The sequence below is a fragment of the Cucurbitaria berberidis genome (genome assembly GCF_010015615.1).
Source record: "Cucurbitaria berberidis CBS 394.84 unplaced genomic scaffold K460scaffold_2, whole genome shotgun sequence".
NCBI classification, from domain to species: domain Eukaryota; kingdom Fungi; phylum Ascomycota; class Dothideomycetes; order Pleosporales; family Cucurbitariaceae; genus Cucurbitaria; species Cucurbitaria berberidis.
In genome coordinates this window covers 516674-536783 of record NW_024468936.1, presented here as the reverse complement: position 1 = coordinate 536783, position 20110 = coordinate 516674, and the positions used below count along the sequence as shown (strand labels likewise).

The following is a 20110-nucleotide window of genomic DNA, read 5'->3' as shown; positions in this document are numbered from 1 at the left end:
TATAGCTTTTTAAAATAGTTAACTTAGTACGTAGATAGATATAAGCAGTAGAGCAAGTAATAAAGCAGAAAAATAAGCAATAATAATTTAAATATACTATAAATAATAGCTTGCGCAGGCAAAAAAAAAGAGTAAAAAAGTAATTAAGTATTTAAGCTAATATTGCAGGAAAAATTATTATTATTATTATTATTATTATTATTATTATTAGCGTTGCTGTTATTGCTTAAAGGCCTAGTATTAGTTAGCTGCTTAGCAGTCTAATATTACGCTAGATATTTAAACATATACTTAAAAGTTATTAAAAAAAACAGCGCTTTAGCAGTTAAAGTTATATTATTAGAAGTTAAAAGTTTATTACTTAGTAATTCTAAAAATAAAAGTATATAATACATAGTAAAAATACTAATAACGTAAGCTATTAATAACACATTAGGTCCCGTCTTCGCGGGGAGGACTTGTTGCATAAAAATACGGATTGTATAAGACCTATCAGTAGTCTTCAGGGGCAGAAATCCAACAGTTGGTACTCATTACGAGAACAGTGATAAATTTCGGTAATAGTAAATGGTGAATGCAGCATATCCTAGAAGATTGAGTATAATCTTGAACATCTCTGCCCTCGAAGCACCTGTATAGAACCAGCGATAGCTGTCCTGTAGAGTAGGCGCTTTTTAAATATTCTTCTTGAGACTAAACTGATGAACATGGGAACTGTTCATTACTTTCGAAAACACCACTGGCAATGACCGAGCACCACACCTTCCATTTCGCTTCTCACTCACATCTGCGCCTACCTTTTGATAGCGATCTCTACCCAGTGGGCTTTCCTGTGACTACTAGCAAACAGAGCGCATTAGCATCATGGGAAGTTACGAGCAGCAGCCACTGCTGTACAAAAGGCGCACCTCGCGCTCTGATGACTCTTCCATCCACATCGCGCGTATTCACCCACTCCACTCAAAGCACCTTCACAGAACCAACGATAGCTCAACTAGGGCATATGTTACTTGTCCACTCTCGTGTTCACCCACGCCATCCAACGAATCACTCGAACCAGAAGATACACGCTTACCATTCCTCAAGGTAGGTGAGAGTTCCTTTCAACTACTCGTACATGAGCTAATATACCTCTAGCCCGCGCTCAATATACCGGACGACGCCGAGTCCATCATATCTAGCTCCAATTTATTGGACTCATCCGGGGAGTTTCGCCGTAGGGAGCCTCCGAGCACAGCGAACTTGACACCTACTCCTCATCAACGTTCTCGTGCTGGACGAAACTCGGACTCGGAGACAATTACGCCAGCGGCGATTCCCGCCAAGTTACGCTGGCCATGACTCCGCAGGCCACCAGTATCTCGGCATTCGCAGCCCTCTTCGCGAAGGCCTAACCAGGGTTCGGCTCTGAGGTCATAAAGGCGGCATACCTTCTCTTTATCTTGGGGGTGTTTTATATTGTCATTAGACTTTTCACCAGATCCTTTCACGCCTCGCCACCCCTCACACATATGTCGTATTGGTGGGATATGAGGGCTATAACGCCAACATGTATTGTTTTCCCGCAGGTTCTAGTAGGTATACTCAAACCATTCCATGTGCTCGTACCTTCATTTCAGTTCCTGTGATGCAACTACTTGACTATATCCGCGGTACATCATACTGTCCTCAGTGAAATTCCTAGAGTATCGTGAATACACCCGCGGTACATTATACTGTGTTTGTAAAATGAATCTGAAACGGTTGAATAGACCTAGGATTGCTCAGCGGCGAGTCTTGCCTTTGTAGTAGAGTATTTAAAAGGATTTTGGAGCACAATACGCAAGGAACATCGTCATAGATTGTAGAGAATAAAGAGCTTCGAGTAAATCCATGGAGCCAGAACATTATAAACATATTATATGCGATCTCATCATATCTCGTTCTCTGCGAGGTTTCAGACTAACTTACAACACTCCCCTCTTGACAAACTGAACTGGAATATCCACCGTCTTTGCCCGCAAGTACTCACACACGTTTTTACCAAGTGTGTCATATGTCGAACAAGCATCATAACCTCGATCAAGATGGTCATGGAGTAGGAAGTGCACTGCCCTAACATTTGGCATCTCGAACCGGTCAACGGGCTTACCCTTGAACTCCTCAGGACCAAGCAGCTCCTTGATCTTCTCGATTGTAAGAAGACTGCGTAGCCACTCCCACTCATCATCATTGCGTACAAACAGGCCAACATTGGCATCTGAGCATTTGTCTCCTGAGCGGCCAAGAACGATCGAGCCGAGGGGTAGACGGACAGTGGGGCCGAAGTAGGATAGGTCGACAGGGTTGGTAGTCTCGTAGGAGGGTTGTTGGCGGTCGTATTCGCGGAACTCGGGAGCGAGCGGCACATCGATTACCTTTTTGCCCTCCTTGAAGCCATCTTTCTCCTCGCCTTCCCAGATGAGATGAGCGCGCTGCTGCACAGCTGCCTGCGGAAGGAGAGATGGGTGGTATTCGTAGTACGGTTTGCCTTCAGCTTGCCGTACATCGTTGCCGAGGGAAGCGCCGGGACAGGACATGAGGAAGTTGACCATGGAGATGCGGAAAAAGCCCTTGGGGTTGCGCATGTTGAGAATCTCGCGATCCTTGGATTGGGCGAAGACGCGGAAGTCGACGGTTGCAACGTCCTGATTCCGTGAGTCGACCACCGACGATCCATTCTGCATAAACTTGAGGACATCAAATTTCTTGATCAGCTCCTCACCAAGCTCGTATCTGATTTGCTCTTCTATCCACCTGCACTTCTCTTCCATGTGTAAGCCGACAAGGTAGATGTGGTATTCCGCTTGCCAACCAGCAAATCCTGTGATGCCGACTTTGGTCGTAGGTGGTGGAGGCAGGCCCTTGACACCGGAAACCTTGACCTGGTCTTCCCCGATTTGTTCAATCTTAATCCCCTCCAAGTTTGCCGTGACGTCGCAGTTGTAGTACAGGGGACCTTGGATCTCATACAGAAGTTGGGAAGTGACCGAGCTGACAGTCATGCAGCCGCCGGTGTTCTTCTCCTTGTACATGACGCCTTCGCCCTTATTGTTGATGGCACAGATTGGGAAACCCATGTTAATGTGTTTGCCCTGGGCGAGCAGAGATCGAAAGTCTGAGCAGTAGCCTCCTGAAACATAGGCGGCGCATTCGAGCAGATGGCCTGGAAATATTAGACCTGTGCCAAAGTGTAGGTTGTGTATACATACCAATGACTAAGGAGCCAGCAAGCTCATCGAACTGATCATTTGTCCAGTCGTGCCACCATGCCGCAGCACCGATTATGGGTGAAGCGTCCGAGACACGTCCAGCGATGACGATATCAGCACCTTCAGTAAGCGCCCTTGCGATACCTAGCCCACCGAGGTAGCACTGAGCGCAGACGGGCTCTAGGCCCCACTCTGCCACTGACCTGTTGTGCATCAGACTCTTGAATCCTTCGCCCTTGTTCAGCATGTTTTTGACAGTCCCTGTGACATCATCACCCTCGATCCAGGCAACCTTCAAAGGGTGTCCAGCATCTCTGCACGTCTTATCAACGAGTTGCGCTAGTAGCTCTGTATCAGATGCGCCTGCATTGACGCAGAGTTTGATGCCGCGGGTGGCTATGTCTTCAATAGCAGGTGTAAAGCAATCCATGAAGTTCTCGGCGAACATGGCGTGGTTGAGCTTGTCCTCAAAAGTCCGCGCTTGCAGCATCTGCTCCTTGTTCTTAATTTTGCCAGTTCCGTGCATTGTCATGGTCATTTCAGAGAGCCAGTCTCCAACAATAACATCGACATCATCTTTGGCCAAGGAAGAAATGGCTCGGACACGGTCTGAGAAGCCGCCTGAGGCGCCTCCAACGCGGACTGGGCGACGAACAGCTGGAGCCATGTTGAGGCTTGTTCAAAGTAACGGGTGACGGGAGGGGTCACAGAAAACAAAGACTATGAGCTACGAGATTGATGAGCAGCGGGTATAGTAAGATATACATCTACCCGGGACTTCTTCCGTCTGACAGATATAAGGAAGGTGTTCTAGACACTGAGCGGTTGTCCATATCCGCAACGCATCGGGGGTTGATTGAAAGCTGGGGATGGTTACTGTACCCCACACTCGTGGGATCGATGATCCTAACCATCCGTAGGTAAGATCAAGCCGGCTCTTGGACAGGCGGAACCAATATCTGCCGAGCATACCCGCGAGCACGAGGGGCACCTCACGTGTGCTCACCTTCCATGGTGGATCCAATGGTCGCGGAGTGTCGGGTCAGGAGCGAGGTTGGAGTAGAGGGAGCCGTTGCTCGGCTTTAAGCATCCGGACTTTGCGGTCATGATTTCAGTGATGCCACGCCTTCCTGAGTCATGCACGCTTTGGAGAAGGAGGGGTTTCTGTGCACGTGAATACGCGTCTGGATCACAGCGAGCACAATGCACCCATTAACAGCCACCCTTCACACCCCGCATATCCATAATGGGACTCACAAAGTCGCCCATGAGCGTTGAAGACCATGGAGACGACACACCGCCGCTTCCGTCATATATCGCTCGACACGTCAACCTAGGCTTCAACTCAGCTGACGTCGCTGCGCTTATCAGCTCCATTGACTCCAGCCAGAAACTGCAGACCTCGTCAGCGCCACACCTTCCCGCCGAGCTTGTGTTACAGGTCCTTGAATATGTACCCATAGACCATGTTCTCGACTGGCGACTTATATGCCGTGGCTTCCGCGACGCAATCGACGGACGCATACTGTTCCATTATCTGCAGAGGACACAGTTGATCGGCTATTTGGGGTCAAGACACTCTCGTCACATGGAAAACTTGATCGAGGAGCATTATGAGCAAATACACCTGTTACGTGCAAGCTTCCAGCGCATTGAAAAGGCCAGCGGGTGCGAGCCAGGTGCACAGCGGCCATTGCCCGTCTGGAGCGGCACACATGCCATCTTTCAGATCGAGGACAAATGGTTCTCGTCGTTCCGGCGACTAGGCGGGGCTGCAGCGAGGGGTGGGGATACAATTGAGGATGCAGATACGCAATGGCTAAGTACGCTGGACAGACTGGGGCTGCGTCGGACAGAGGAAGGGTTTGGTACGTTGAGGTGGTGCATCAAATTGGACCATTCAGTGCTAGACATGGACTTCCCTCTCGAATCGGGTCGAAACACCTTCGATGTCGATGTGCGCCTAAATACAAAGAGTATACGAGTTAGCTGGAAGGATATGCTCTTTCGATTCTTGAAAACGGAAACAACACTCAGACGGATGATGGAGGAGGCAAGTGCCCCCACTTAATCCCTTTGGTTTCAATTGCTAAGCAGCGCTTCAGAAACGCGACTCGCTTTTCACTTTTGGTCACGCTGAAGACTGTCTTCGCGCGGTCCGTCGCCAACGACTGCAATCGACTTTGAATCCTGATAACAACATCGACAGGCACCTCAGATGGTCGCTGCGCCTATTGCATCCTTTGTTTGGAAAACCTCGCCATCAACACCACGTCCCTCTCGAAGACGTCGAAAGTGATGCAATTAATCTCTTACTTCTCCTTCGCCGCGAGGCCGCCATGACCTCTCGTCAGCTTGCCTACCTGCGTCAACTAGCTTTAGATTACGAGGCCATGGACACGGATATCCAAGAGCTCGATCAAGATTTTGATGATTTCAAAAGTCATCTGTCCCTGCCTGGCTTTGAACTTAGCCACTCGTTGCCAGCGCTGAGCCCTCGCACACTACCCCGTAACCCGATATCTTGGCCTGACGATTTGATGGCAATGGTTGAGGAGCAGGTGGGGAAGTGGAAGTTGCAAAAGAATACCATTGAGCAGATGAAGACTCTATTGAGCGCCTCAAATATCAGGCTGACACTGCCTGAGGACAGTTTCGATGATTTGGGTAGTGACTTTTGAGTTCCGTCGAATCATGACCAAGCTATCCCTGAACTTCCGGCATTTTTAGTTCGTCTCGCAATATGAAGAGCGTACAGTAACATGTATCCAGAATATCAGCTTCATATCACTTCAAAGGGAAATAGTTCCAGGTGTGAAAGAACTGGGCCGAAGATCCGAGACGGGGTGCGAGGTGGACCCCGATTGGTCCACTCTCCATGCACCATTCCCCATTGATACCACCGGCTCACGTTCAACATCACGCGATGCCGGCCATAAGGACATTGTAGATGTCTTCTCAAGCGTGGTCCCACATCCGACAGCTCGGCTGACACACTACTCCTAAGCGAGCTACCTGCTCTTAAGAGTGCGTTCAACAGCGTTATCGGTCCAGCAAGAGGCAGCTATAAACTTAAGATTTAGTGTGGGACCCCTGAATACTCCTAGAACATGCGCGCAGCAAGGTTTCATGGCAAGGAGGACATACGAATTGAGAATGTGGCAGAGCAGAAGTGCGGCGCGGGGCAAGTCAGGGTATGTCATTTCCCGTTGTGGTCGCACTGTCATTGATGAACGGCCCCCAAAACTAACAGGATACAGGTTGCCCCAGCCTACGTAGGCATATGTGGAACAGGTGAGCATAAAACACTTGCTCTAAAATCCAGCTCTCATTTCAGTAGATCTCCACGAATATCTTGGTGGACCAACTTTCGCACCAATAAAACCGCATCCTGTGACTCAGGAAACGATCCCGATCACACTAGGACACGAGTTCTCGGGCGTTGTCACTGAACTTGGCTCGGGCGTGTCTTCCTTCTCCATAGGCCAGCATGTCGTCGTTCAGCCCACAATATACTGTGGCACCTGTCAAGCCTGTACCGCTGGTGTCGAGAACGTTTGTTACAATGGTGGGTTTATAGGGCTTTCGGGAGGCGGAGGGGGGCTGAGTGACTCGGTCGTTGTCCCCGAAGGAGCTGTGTTGAGGCTCCCGGATAATGTGCCACTGGATATTGGCGCGCTGGTTGAGCCACTGAGCGTAGCATGGCACGCGATATCTGCGGCTCCTCTGACGAACGATTCTGTTGTTCTAATTCTAGGAGGAGGCCCTATCGGATTGGCGATAGTACAGTGTCTCGTCTCACTGGGCACAGAGATGATCATTGTGAGTGAGGTATCGAAGTCACGACAACAATTTGCTCGCAATTTCGGCGCCCATCACGTCCTCGACCCGCGAACAAACGACGTCGTAGCAATCAGCAAGGAGCTTAGTGGGAGAGATGGACCAGATATTGTGTTTGATTGTGCTGGCGTATCTGCAAGCCTGACAACTGCCTGCACGGCTGTAAGAGCTCGGGGAACTGTTGTCAATGTCGCAATATGGGAGAAGGAGGTGCCCTTCAATCCTAACATGTTAGTCTTCCGAGAAGCGAAGTATACGGCTGTGTTGGGATATCAGAGGAAGGACTTCCAGGCGGTTATTGACCAAATAGCAGCGGGTAAGTTTGACCGGACGGCCATTACAACTTAGACTATATATGCTGACTGCCCGGTAGGGAATTTGAAGCCGAGCAATATGATTACTAGCAAGATCCAGTTGGATGATCTAATCGAGGGCGGAATCAAGGCTTTGATCCATGATAAAGAGAGTCATGTTAAAATATTGGTCGAAGTTGGCGGGATGAATCTTGCTAATCCGGCGGCTGTGCATTGAGAGGACTTGCAAAGCGCCTACGCCCTGGTTGAGCTATCGCTGATTCTGTGAAGGTGCTTGAGTGGCTGTGTATTAACACTGGTTTCTCTAATCAAATATTTTGTGCTCAAACCTACCTGGCATCAATGGTGTAGATGAATACCTTCGAGCAAACTGTGAACATCTATATCATGGTGCGGTGTTGTTGAAGTCTAGGAGTCGCAGGCATAGGGACCAATCCGTTGGGACCCAGGGTCTCACGTTGCCGTCGCTTCCGTGATGCTTTGCTGGGCGAACTAAAGCCACCTTCATTATCATCAACACCTTCCACAAGGCATCTCAATATTCTGATTCATGCATAAGCTATGTATCTCGACAGTTCACACAAAGCCGTCGTAGACGCTAATCTCAACATGGAGCCGCCATGCCAAGCACCATATCCGGTGCGGCTGGGCTGCCTTCAGCCTCGTTCAGAATTCTGGTTACTTCCGGCGGGGCTTTTAGACAGTCAAGTCGTCGACCTCCAGAGACCCGCGATTTGATCAGCCTCTAGACATTATGCCGCAGTATGGTTCAATGCCGCCGCCAGGGCCTTATATTCCACCGAATCAAGGTACTCCTGCGCAAGGTTACCAGTCGCAACAGCAGCCAGGCTTCCAGCAGTCACCGGTACCTTTGCCGTACCAGCCCCAGGGCGCGGCGTCGAAATATGGTGCTCCGGGCTACCCGCAGAAGGCTGGGGGTACGTTTGGGCAGATGATGAACCAGGCGGTTACCACTGGGAAACCAATGTTGAACAAGCTGGGCAAGACGATAAGCTCAAAGCTAGGGAGCAAACCTCCTGCCGGCCCGCCGCAGCATCTGCAGAGCTATCAGAACTACCAAGACCACCATGGCCAGCAGAATCAGTCGCAGGGCTATCAACAACAGCCGAGCCAGTCGTTCAGTCCTCAACCACAGCAGCAGCAGCAGCAGCAGCAGCAGCAACAACAACAACAACAATGGGGGCAACCACAGCAACATCAGCAACAACAGGCGCCGAATGCGTTCACCCCGCCTCAACAGTCTCCCTACCAGCAGTCAAACTTTGTGACTCCCGCGTCGGGTCTCTCGGGACAAAGCAACTACTTCCCCCAGCAGACGAATCAAGTACCGAACTCGCAGCCTCAGACGTCGCAACCATCGCCCAATATGCCCACATACAACGCGACACAAGTTGGACCAAGTGGGCTCACAGTGGAGCCGTATACACAAGGACAACAAGGGCAGTCTGGTCAGGGCCAAACGATGTCGGGCCAGCCGCAACCTCCGTTCCAGCAAGAGCAACCTTTGCAAGGTCAATATACTGGGCAGCAGATGGGTGTGGTAGGAGGCATGCAAAGCCCACAGCCCCAGTACAGCCCGTCCCCACACATGCCGAGCGTCTCTCCAGAGCCTCCTGCCCAGCCAACACAGTCACAATGGGGCTATCCTCAGCCAGGTACTGGACAGCTGCCATCTCCAGGTGCTCAACAACAGGCTGTCAATCCTATAAACTCATTACAGCCCCTCCCTAGTCCGCCAATCAAGCATGATCAACAACAGTGGAATAGCATGCCTCCAGTAAGTCCGGGAGGTCAAGGACAGGGCCAATTGCCTCCTCATTCGATTAGTCCGCCGCCACCACAGCAAATGAACTTGTCACCACAGATTCCACCAAACAAGCCTCATGATTCAAATCCACCGCCAAAACCCGCGTCTCAGCACACCGCTCCGCAGCCCGGGCCGCCAGAATTCATCGCAGAGTTACCGGCTAGTATGGACAATCTGAACATGGTTGAACCGAAGCATCAAAGGTATGAGCAGTCGGCACAAGGCCCACAATTTCAAGCATACAATCCGTCAAGACAGCAAAGTAAATCACCTCCAAGCGGATTTACCATCCCTCGGCGGTCTGTCAGTATCAGCAACGTCCCCTTGGCCGATCCATGGAGAATTGCCGATCCAGTTACAGAAGCGCCGACGCGAGAGTTCTACATTCTCGCTGATCTGCTCTTTGACGCCCTTGATCGAAAGTTTGAGCCGAGAAACACGGGCCTACTAGAAGCCCCTAAAATCCTGGGCAGTTGGGTGAGATTAACCGAAGACGCACATGGTAAGTTGAATTGAATGTGCGCTGCGATTTGGTTGGGAGCTAATTGAGCATCAGAGTTGTTCTCGTACCGATCGTATAGCGCGCTCGCGAAATTGTGGAGCCTCGAGGGCATTCCGCACATGATGGTGCCATGCCAACCAGGGTTAATTCCGATCTGGAATTTCCATCAGCACTCGCATGCGCAAGACCTGAAAGTGATTGCTAAGCCACCGACGCCGATGTCTACATACGCGACCTATATGCCGGCTCTCAACCGGCCAGCATGGTACAAGTTTTTCTTCCTCGAGGTGCTGCATGCGCCTGGGGACATTGACGACGTGATACCAGCACTGTGTGCGGAAACATATAAGCCTGGGATTCTCAATCACCCTGATCTCAATAGGCGTGACAGGTCTGAAATTCCTGCCTTGCAGGCGAGAGCTGCTGCAATACAGACGTATTCGATCGCGCGGGTCTGTGAAGAAACCAAGGCTGCCATGAAGGCTGATGCAGATGCTGGATCCGGACAGAATCATGCGGCTGGACTAGCTGCGGGCTCGGTTCAAGCCAGCGGGAACATGGCGCAAGAAGCATGGCGGTGAAATTAGACAAGATGCAGCTGGCACGTCATTTTCCGACTATTTCCAACTACTTGGCTGTCTGCAGCGCTGGGCAATGCCTCTTGTTAGTCGTGTCTAGAGCCATAATTGGTCAAGTCACTGTCCACCCCCGCGTTTCAGCTCATGATAGCATTCATGCATATAGTGTGTTCGTAGTCTAATGTGTACCACCGAGATCCAACCATATTCCCAGGCTGAGTGTTTGGCCAGATGGCGGGTGCATGTGGCGGGTACAGGTGGCGGGTGCAGCCCTTTCTGTGAAACAGAACACATATTTGCACATGGGCGGACAAAACAAACACATGTTTGGGTTTGGGTTTGTTTTGTTGCCCTATCCCTATATGCTGCATCAAATGTCAACGGCCCGGTAGAGGACGCTCCAATCTAAGCGCAGGGGCAAAACCCACTCACACCAGCGGTCGCCTTGCCCAATGCAGCCTCGTCCTGCAGGTACAACTTGCTTTTCCGTAGCGGCATGGCTGATGGATGCGGCGCTCGGCCGCGCCTTCCTTGCTTGGGCCATGCATGGTGGCACCAACAAACTACTGGCCGCGCATGCCCAACCTCTCTTCTCCTGCTGTTGCTTCCCTCCTTCACCTTCGCTTCTTTCATCTTAATAATATACTTCAACACCAGCAGCCTTCCCCCCGACCATCTTACGCCTTTGCAAGCATCTCTTTCTCGAATACGACATACCGACGCTCATCACTTGAACTTGCTTAACGGTGCACCGTAGCACACGACCTCAAGATGCGCTCTTCAGGCTTTCTCGCTCCGCTTTTCTTAGCCGCCTCGTCCTTGGCCCAGGGCGTCCAAGAGGGCATCGCACCGTCTTCAGGCCCACCTGAAGGTTGTGAAACGACTGCACAGGGAAACTTCACTATTGGCACGCTGAAGATTGGGTCGCACCACGCTAAGCGCGAGACTGCACAGCAGGTACGTTATTCACGTCTGTGAAGAACTATGTACCGAATAAACGCTGATTGGTATACATAGGCAGCAGATGGCGCTCTCTTTTGCACAGTAAAGGACGGTGTCCTACGTGATCAATACGGCCGCACAGGTTCCGTCGTCGCGAACCATCAATTCCAATTCGACGGCCCACCCCAAGCTGGCGCTATATACACAGGTGGCTTTGCAGTCTGCAAGAACGACTCGCTCGCCATTGGAGGCACAACGAGGTGGTGGCAATGCAATAGTGGCCCCTTTTACAACCTCTACGACGAGTGGATTGGCGAACAGTGCGAGGAGATCCGGATCCAGATCGCTTTCCTCGATCAACCTTCCTCTTCCAGCTCTACACCTGCTTCATCCAGCGCTACGTCTGTTGCATCCAGCGCTACCTCGAGCGACTTCTCAGGCACAGTATCCACTCTGTCAGCAACAGAGTCTGGCCTTACTACATCAACAAGCCATAGCGGGAACGCTACCATGACTTCGGGAGCTTCCACAGGCTCGTCGTCCCCTACTGGCTCGTCGTCTGCTACTGCCTCTTCTAAGGGTAGTTCTGCATCTCGAAGTGCCTCATCTTCGAGTGCGACTGGCGCAGTCCCAGCTCCTCCTGCCCAGACTGGTGCCGCCACTTCTCCCTCCATCGCAAGTGGAGTGACTCTTGGAGCCATCATCGCCGTCTTTGGCGCCGCTTTGAGTCTTTAAGTTGTTTCCTACCATGATGGTCAATTTAAGCACCATTGGATGTGCGGATTCGTTCGCGTCTGGCTTCCTTCTAGGCCACTTTCTCGACAGTTATCACTGTCTCGCTATTGTTTGCACAACTACTTACATTGGAGCACACGACTCTACGACGAGCGACTTGGGCGCATTCTTATTCGGCAGCAGGAGGACGAACGATTCTTTGGTGTATACTTTACATTTACGTTCGCATTGCATGATTGAAGGCGCTTCGCTTTGAAATACGGAGAGGTTTATTGTTGTTTTGCATTGCTGTTAAGAGGTCATACGACCAGGATTGGAAAGTCCTAAATAGATGAACAAGTAATGATAATATTTTCAACTCAACGACAGTCTGTTCTGCTGCACCATAGCAAGTGTGAATGCCTCTGCGGAATATGTTCCATCTTGCCTAATTTTATCTGGACTGTAACATCAGCGCTGGCTGAAGAACTATGGCTTATCGATAGCCCGTCCACCCCTGTGTGCCTCCTTCAGACGCGTTCGCTGCCCGCTTCGCGCCCGCCCGCAATGGCGGCCTCAAAACAAAACCAAGCTTTCTTTCAGCCTAGGAGACCGCCAGCATCTCATTCAGCAATTTCCTAATAGCCACCATTAGTGCAATGCAGCACTGTACATACATAATTTCAAAATGCCTATTTCCGAAGCCGACGTTCTAAAGCCCGTGGAGCCTTCCATCACCGATTCCGACGACTGGGAAATCTTTGTACTGAGCGATGCCCATGTCGTCTACGAGAGTAATGGCAAGCCTGCAAGTCTCTTGTCGGCCTATGCGGACACGCCGCTGAAAGTGGTGGGACGATTGGAGGCTCCAGGGCGAGGACAGGTGAAATACCGTGCGTCTTTGAGGCGCGCCCACCTTTGCGCGGGCGCTTTCTTTGAAGAAACTCTCATGGACTAACGCGATGAACAGTTCTCAAGAAACCCTACAAGCCGGTCGAAATCGACATACGAAACGTGGCGCGCTTCTCCTACGGCGAAATGACAGACGGGGCATATGTGATATGGGCACAAGGCAAAGCAGGCTGGTTCGAGATACGACCGGCAGACCACTACAAGCCCATTTTCGATGACATGGTCCAAGCCGTAGAGCTTCTATATTTCGTCTCCGACATCTATAATGAACCGCGGAAGAGGGGCGGTGGACCCAGCGCGCAATTAATATTCAAAGAGGTCAGTTGGCCGTGGCGATGAGGCTGGTGTCCGAGCAGTGCGACGGGGACTGAAATGGAAACCTGGAGACTAGAGTGCTGACTCGAGACAGTATGCAGAAGACGAACGCTTCACTTGCAGTGACCCAGCCGTTGCAGAGCAGATCTTCGACCGGCATCATACGTTTCTCATGATGTGCTTCTTGAATAGAGCGCAAGACATTGGATGGAGCACCACTCCTTTATACCAGCATTTCAGAAAGCGGCACCCAGTAGGTAATCCTAAACCCGAGGAGTAGTCACTATTTTAACAAATGGACAGCAAGACTTCGAGACATGTAAAGCTCGAATCGAAGGTCGCTACTCCCAGATACAACCAACGCGGCAAACACGAACGTCAAGATCTTCACCCGCGCCCGCTCCCGTATCTGCACCTACGCCAAAGCCTGTAGTAACCACTACGAAGTCACGGACTGCTCGGGGCAAAGCCGCGACTCCGAAGCCGGGTGAACCGCCTAAGAAAGATGACAACTGGTGGGAAGCTGCTGCACTGTTCGAGTTTATGCAGAAAGCCGTGAACCAGCGAGTTTTGCGGGTGGCGCGCAACCACATAACATTAGAACGAGTTGCGGAACTAATCGTAAAACGCTACGAGATCGACGAGTTGGAGACTGCTCAAAATGTACTCCTAGTGCATGCGCAGAACCTGTGTTACATGATGGATCACCCGCGGCGGCAGAGCATAAAGTTCTTCGCTAGCGAACCGATATACCAGGAATTAACAGCTGAGCACAATCTATCTGCAGCCGAACAGAGACGAGCAGAGGGTGTAGCGTTGCGGCCGAGAAGAGATCACGCAACGCTCAGAGGCGATAAGAGCGAATCATCAGAGGCATCGGATGAGGAAGTGGATGATGTATCAACGCCGGTTCGCAGACCACAAGGCAGGCGGAAGAAAGGCAGACTCTCTGTACTGCGACCAAGAAGCAGTAAATTCTCAGGCAAGAGCAAAGGCATAACGAGAGAGACTGGCAAGGCTGGCAAGGGAAAAGCGCCAATTCCCGACTCCGAAGCACCTAGTGGGGACTCGGATGCTGAAGGAAGCGGGAGTAGCTCAGATAGCTCAGATGAGTTGGGCATTGATACGCCAACACAAGGCCTCTCCCCAGGGCGCGAGAAGCGCAAGCTTGACGAAATGGATGCAGACAGAGGAGAAGAAAAAGGCAGGCGGAAACGCGCAGCCGAGAGGGCCTCCTTAACCCCCGACTCACCACCCACAGCCGCCGAGTCAGATGACGAAGACGACGTAGCAGCGGCACTAGACGAGCCCCCATTACCTCTCCGTTACCGACCGTCTAACGTAGCTCCGAACTCGAGACCCACGTCAAGTACTAAAGAAGCAGTAGTAGCTTCGATAGTATCAACACCACTACCAACCTACGAACCTAACGGATCGCGCGACTCGTGGATATGTTCTTTCGACGGCTGTTCGCAAAGGATTTACGGGTGCAGCAAAGAAATCGGAAGACGGCTCATCACTGAACATCTCGAGGACCATACGAAAGGCAGGGAAAAGGTAGTGGGCATTTTGTGGCGAGAGCAGGACAAGCTGCATTTGCCTGTTAGGTGAGTACGGTTCGAGTCTCTTGGAGGCAGAACTGGATGCTAATGAAATGAACAGTAACCTCATCAAGAAGATCCGCGAGATGAGCGAGGCTTCAGCGCCGTTGTTTCCTATACCGGGCGCGTCGACGGCGATACAACCTAGGCCCATACAGCGGCCGGTATGATGATTGATTTGCATTCTTTTGCTTTTTCTTAGCATGCCCTGGGCGTTTTGTATATATTTCGAGGAGTAGTCTAGTTGGTATGTTGGCGACCGCCTGCTTGCTCGACCAAAGACTCTTTACTAGGTCTAGCCTAGCGGTCTTCAGGGCCTTGAGGAGTTAGGGGAATAAAGCGTTGCATAGGCCTCAAGGCGTTGTTGATTATAGAACGGGTGTTGTCAGGTTGTTCCAAACTGGGCTCGGCTATTGTGTAGTTCAGGAGCAAATGACTTATGCAGGATGGAACTGGTTTCGCATGAGTACTATGAATAAGAACACCCACCAACAAAAGTGTGAGACTGCAATGAGATCCGAACTTGTCCCCCTTGCGCGGTTACTATCGTATCCGAAGCTTCTTCCGCTCAGCATGCCCTTCCCCGTCAAAATCCCGCTTCCCTTCCCTTGTCAAACACCACCGCTCCGCACTCTCCCTATGCTCGACATAACCTCTCCATAGTCTCCTTTCCTCGTGACCACCACCTCCTCCTCCACCGCCATCACCCTCGATGGACTCCCGCACCTCCCCTACACTATCAATGTAGCCAATCTCAGGATCATACTCTTCCAAGATCGGACTGGTGACCTCGTAAATCTCGCCCGTACTAGGCCGAACGTGCCACTTGGGATGCGGAAACGGCAGCATGGAAACGGGCGTGCGCATAAAAGATTCGGGGTAGGAGATGTCGGCTACGTGGATGCTTCTCGCCGCAGACTGGCTGCGTTGATGATGTGTGGGGAAGAGTGGTGATGCGGCGGGAGATGCGGAGCGGTCGAGTGATTTTTGGGAGAGCGGTGGAGAGGGTTCTTGTTGTGTGGTGGATTGCTGTTGTTGAGGTTGTGGGTGCGAGTGTGTGGCTGCGTTTTCGTCGTGGGACTTGGCCATATTGAAGACTCTCCTGTTCGGCGGGATGGCGCGGATCTTCGCGTCACAGAAAAGGACGAGTGTCAAGGGTGAGGACCGAGGCGTCTGAGTAGTTAGAGACGACTGGAAAACAGCAGTTTAATCATCAGAGTACAGTGGAGTCTCTTGTGCTAGATATGATTGAGCATGCTTCTTTGTTAGCCGGATTGGGATGAAGAAGAGGTAACGTGATCACGCGTAACAAAGAATCGACAAATGGTGGAATGCAAGAACATGAGACAACAGAATGTTTCGGGCCTGCACTGCAGCTGTCGCTTAGACGCTGATCGTCTTGAACACGCCGAATCCGGACCCACCGGTCGCCATGATGGTTCCGGGAATCTGAGGGTGCCAGTGCGCTTCCTTAATCTGCTCCATATAGTGCACGAACAGTAACTGCGGCGGCACATCTTGCACGCCCGCTGTGTCCCTGCTCTCCTCGTCATCCAGTTCGACAGCCAGATCCCACAAAGTGAGGGTATTGTCGCCTGCGCAGACGAGTACAATACTGTCGTCTGTGGGGTGCCACTCGACCGAAGTAATTTGCTCCTTGTGGAAGGTGTAGTTTGCGACTGGTGAGGGCTTCGCATCGCTCGCCATGGAGGTGGAAGGCTTCCATTGCCGCAAGTCCCAGACAGCCCACTCGCCGTCGTCTGCGCCGGTGGCCAGCAAATGTGCGGTTTGATGCGACCAGCTTAGCACGTTTACGTCGGACTTTGATACCTGCACACTGACTGCTGCCTTGCGCGACTTTGACCGTGCATCCCAAATTTTGACTGTGCCGTCGCTGGATGCTGAAGCGAAGACATGCTTCTCTGTCGGTGACCACTGCAGCTCTTCTACCGATCCCTTGTGGCCTGTGAATGGTGTTGTGTCTGTCACGAAGCCTCCGCCTTGTGTCCGTGTTGTTGCGAAGATGTTGCCTGCAACATCGCCCGTCAGAAGCTTGCCCTCGGGTACTAGAGGCGACCAGTCGAGCGCATAGCCCTCATTTGCCTTGTGGGCGCGGATTGTGCAGACGGGCTTGTTTTGCGTGGGGGTGATGGTGGTGCCGGGGGTATCGAAGGCTGTCAGATGTGGTGTCACGTCGTAAATCAGAACCTGGCCCGATTCGGTCATGGCAGCTGTCAGAGTGGTTGGAGGTTTCGCCGATGTGCTTTGTGGGGTTTGATGCGCGCGTATACGGTTGGTGCAGCTCGCCAAGGGTATCGACTTGGTCTCTAATATGGGATCTGAGGCCTCGTCGTCCGAATCATCGTCGTCGTCGCCTTCGTCGTCCTCCTTCTCCATACGAGACAGACTGCTCATCTTCATGACCATGATCTGGTTCTCCTTGTCGCGCCCTCGCGCAGCCTGTGTACCAGCCACTGCGTATATGGTAGCGGGGTATGTCTTGCGGTCGGAGCCAAGATTGTCTGGTATGATGTCGCAGGATAGACAGGGCCATGGCGCCTCCAATGTGTGGAGCAAGTCGTATGTGGAAAGATCGGGATTCAGCGTCTCGCCCGGGGAGAGCTTGTGGCGGCCGGGTATGAAGGTGCCTTGGTCAATGTCCATGCCATCTATGGGGGAATTAGCATGCGCAAGGGTAGAGAAATGTGCGGTTGCATTTGGCACTTACTCTCTCGCTCCTCGGCTTCGCGCTCTTCGTCTGGCCTTCCGTCTACTCCCGCCTCGAAGATCTCGTCCTCGCTCTCGAATTCGTCCTCGAACTCGTCCTCGAATTCTCCCGCCTCGTCCTGGTCAATCTGCATGGGGCGGTCGCCATTTTTTATTGTCTCCTGATCCTCCTCTGCGTCTGCTGGTCGCTTGGCCATGGTGTATGTGTCTGATTTTGGGGCAATTTTGGGGTGTATTGGGGAATGGAAGAAGCCAAAAGTTGTCGAGGCCGAATTCCCCCACCAGAACTTTTTTTGGTGTTGCAGCGTTTGATTAGCGGGCCCTGAGACGCCCGCACAGGCCAGCCCTCATCGTCACTTCCCTCCCAGCCCAGCCAGTCTCGCCTGGGGGGGAAGGAGCAGAGCACCTACCCCGGCCGCTCTTCAATCGATAGTAGCCCAGTAATAAGCAAAACAACAAGATAGTCTCCGCCGCTCCGCAGTGCACCACTCTCCTAAAGGCTGCTACTGCTGTGCGCGCAGGGCTCAACAGCAAAACACAGAGACGTGCGTGATCGGCCCTGCACGTCTTGACGCGTGCGCGACTCCAGCCAGTCCAGCTCGCTGTCGTCGCCAGCGGTTGGCGGGGCCCGTCTCTGAGCGCCCGACCGCATACACCGGCCTTTGCCCCCCTCCTATTCGCTCAGCCCGACATACCCTAGACATCCCAGAAACCTCAAAGGAAAGCGTATACACAAACAGTATCCGCTCTTCGCCATGGAGATAGCTCAGCCAGAGCACGTGGCCCCAGATGGCCAGGAGGCGCAGAAGCACATGGACCAGACCATGGACGTCGACGACAGCATCAACAACACCACCATCACCGCCTCCACCATTGCACCCCTGCCCGACTTCTCGCAACAGATCAACAACAATAACAACAACGACAACAACAACACTACGACCGCCGCTGCCCACACCCCAGAGCCCTTCCGCCCCTCGACCTCCTACTCCGACACCGCCTACCAGTACACGACCCACAACGGCTCGCGCTTCAACACGCCCTCAGATGCGGACACGCCCCCGCGGCCGCCCTACTATGACGGCCCCAAGGAGACACACATGGGCCAGTCGCACTCGCGGCCCTCGTCGCAGATGGGCCGCTACCCTTCTTCCGAGGGCGGCTCCAGGGCAAACTCGTACCAGGATCAGAACCAACGGAGCGCGCAACAACAGCAGCAGCAGCAAGATGCGCCAAACAAGAATGCCAGTGTCGTCATCAAAGTGGGCATGGTCGGAGACGCCCAGATTGGCAAGACAAGCTTGATGGTCAAGTACGTGGAGGGCAGCTGGGACGAAGACTATATCCAGACGCTAGGTAGGGCATGCACCCCAGCTTTGCGTGGCGGGCCTTTATGCTAACCAGTACAGGTGTCAACTTTATGGAAAAGACAATCTCGATCCGGAACACGGAGATTACCTTTTCCATCTGGGACTTGGGAGGCCAGCGCGAATTCGTCAACATGTTACCACTCGTCTGCAACGACGCCGTTGCCATACTCTTCATGTTCGACTTGACGCGCAAGAGTACCTTAAACTCCATCAAGGAATGGTACAGGCAAGGACGCGGCTTCAACAAGACCGCCATCCCATTCCTAGTGGGCACAAAGTACGATCACTTTGTCAATTTTCCACGGGAAGAGCAAGAAGAAATCTCTAATCAGGTGTGTATCTCTGCATAAAGAGGGAAACTCCTATCAGCTAACGTCAGCTAGGCCAAACGATTCGCACGAGCCATGAAAGCTAGTCTCATCTTTAGTAGCACTAGCCATAGCATCAACGTGCAAAAGGTACGCAATCATGAACCATCTCTGTCAGCTGCATGCTCACCCTTGCGCAGATCTTCAAGATCGTTCTGTCCAAAGCATTTGATCTCAAATGCACCATTCCCGAGATAGAAAACATCGGCGAGCCGCTCCTCCTCTACCAGGCCGTCTAGTCGCCGGACCGCAGAGTCAGATCCAAGACAGAGGCGACGCGAATGAACCTTCACCATGGGCAGATAGGACGCGTCTTCTCTCGGAACGTTACCATGAGCGAATGAATTGATGATTTTCTTGCGTGGGAATGCATGACTTGGCGACTGGAGCAATGTACTACATTAGGGCAAGCAACCAAAAGGGCGTTCTTTGCTTTGGAGTCTGTGGAGAGCTGTAACCTTGGGAGCATGGATAGCTCCGCCTTAGGGCTGACCCCGTGCTGGCGCTTGGGATGCCCATGACGAGCAAGATCTCGTAGCGAATACTGTAGTGTCTTATCAAAGTACCGGAATGCCGCAATCGCTCTGCTCTGTGATATGGGCGAGAGTGACAATCATCAGAATAAGAATCCCCACATTCAGAGTACACTGCACGGTTTATTCGCAATACCAGCCTCATAGGCTCGATGCGAACGGCTGTTGAATGGGTTGGAACGATACCATGGCATGGCATGGCAAGTCTAAGCGGATGTAGGAAAAATAGGCGAACTAGCCTCCTCCGAGCCAAAAAGTTCAGAGCAGCTTGATACTGGGACCTCACCACACAGACCCACTCGTTCACACCACGAAACAACGCAAGCAGTCACAGTG

At 52.1% G+C, this 20110-nt stretch overlaps 9 protein-coding genes across 9 annotated transcripts; 6 read left to right on the top strand and 3 right to left on the bottom strand.

The window, feature by feature from the left end:
• Window positions 1-1857: 1857 nt before the first annotated feature.
• K460DRAFT_305866 (DUF1446-domain-containing protein) lies at window positions 1858-4330 on the bottom strand. The gene is made up of 2 exons (XM_040930015.1): window positions 3231-4330; window positions 1858-3184 (listed from the first exon to the last, which is right to left on the bottom strand). Exons 1-2 carry the CDS (start codon window positions 3895-3897, stop codon window positions 1947-1949), a joined length of 1905 nt encoding a protein of 634 aa, XP_040789629.1. The 5' UTR covers window positions 3898-4330; the 3' UTR covers window positions 1858-1946.
• Window positions 4331-4452: 122 nt separating this feature from the next.
• On the top strand, window positions 4453-5911 carry K460DRAFT_383581 (uncharacterized protein; the record flags this gene model as incomplete). Its single annotated transcript, XM_040935457.1, has 2 exons — window positions 4453-5283; window positions 5336-5911. Exons 1-2 carry the CDS (start codon window positions 4477-4479, stop codon window positions 5909-5911), a joined length of 1383 nt encoding a protein of 460 aa, XP_040789628.1. The 5' UTR covers window positions 4453-4476.
• Window positions 5912-6208: 297 nt separating this feature from the next.
• K460DRAFT_363172 (sorbitol dehydrogenase) lies at window positions 6209-7732 on the top strand. Its single transcript, XM_040932774.1, has 4 exons — window positions 6209-6424; window positions 6491-6524; window positions 6571-7386; window positions 7444-7732. The coding sequence occupies exons 1-4, from the start codon at window positions 6341-6343 to the stop codon at window positions 7599-7601; spliced, it is 1092 nt and encodes a 363-aa protein (XP_040789627.1). The 5' UTR covers window positions 6209-6340; the 3' UTR covers window positions 7602-7732.
• A 178-nt stretch (window positions 7733-7910) lies between these two features.
• On the top strand, window positions 7911-10498 carry K460DRAFT_363171 (uncharacterized protein). The gene is made up of 2 exons (XM_040932773.1): window positions 7911-9714; window positions 9769-10498. The coding sequence occupies exons 1-2, from the start codon at window positions 8139-8141 to the stop codon at window positions 10293-10295; spliced, it is 2103 nt and encodes a 700-aa protein (XP_040789626.1). The 5' UTR covers window positions 7911-8138; the 3' UTR covers window positions 10296-10498.
• A 182-nt stretch (window positions 10499-10680) lies between these two features.
• K460DRAFT_363170 (uncharacterized protein) lies at window positions 10681-12290 on the top strand. Its single transcript, XM_040932772.1, has 2 exons — window positions 10681-11249; window positions 11310-12290. Exons 1-2 carry the CDS (start codon window positions 11064-11066, stop codon window positions 11967-11969), a joined length of 846 nt encoding a protein of 281 aa, XP_040789625.1. The 5' UTR covers window positions 10681-11063; the 3' UTR covers window positions 11970-12290.
• Window positions 12291-12636: 346 nt separating this feature from the next.
• K460DRAFT_402425 (uncharacterized protein) lies at window positions 12637-14946 on the top strand (the record flags this gene model as incomplete). Its single annotated transcript, XM_040936524.1, has 5 exons — window positions 12637-12841; window positions 12919-13178; window positions 13270-13428; window positions 13479-14782; window positions 14838-14946. The coding sequence occupies 5 exons, from the start codon at window positions 12637-12639 to the stop codon at window positions 14944-14946; spliced, it is 2037 nt and encodes a 678-aa protein (XP_040789624.1).
• Window positions 14947-15052: 106 nt separating this feature from the next.
• On the bottom strand, window positions 15053-16012 carry K460DRAFT_52590 (uncharacterized protein). Its single transcript, XM_040938492.1, has one exon. It carries the CDS (start codon window positions 15863-15865, stop codon window positions 15320-15322), a length of 546 nt encoding a protein of 181 aa, XP_040789623.1. The 5' UTR covers window positions 15866-16012; the 3' UTR covers window positions 15053-15319.
• Window positions 16013-16159: 147 nt separating this feature from the next.
• Window positions 16160-17700, bottom strand: K460DRAFT_352248 (glutamate-rich WD repeat-containing protein-like protein 1; the record flags this gene model as incomplete). Its single annotated transcript, XM_040931634.1, has 2 exons — window positions 16160-17445; window positions 17505-17700. 2 exons carry the CDS (start codon window positions 17698-17700, stop codon window positions 16160-16162), a joined length of 1482 nt encoding a protein of 493 aa, XP_040789622.1.
• Window positions 17701-17968: 268 nt separating this feature from the next.
• K460DRAFT_305849 (septum-promoting GTP-binding protein 1) lies at window positions 17969-19965 on the top strand. The gene is made up of 4 exons (XM_040930014.1): window positions 17969-18859; window positions 18913-19205; window positions 19257-19331; window positions 19382-19965. Exons 1-4 carry the CDS (start codon window positions 18259-18261, stop codon window positions 19478-19480), a joined length of 1068 nt encoding a protein of 355 aa, XP_040789621.1. The 5' UTR covers window positions 17969-18258; the 3' UTR covers window positions 19481-19965.
• The last annotated feature ends 145 nt before the right edge of the window (window positions 19966-20110 follow it).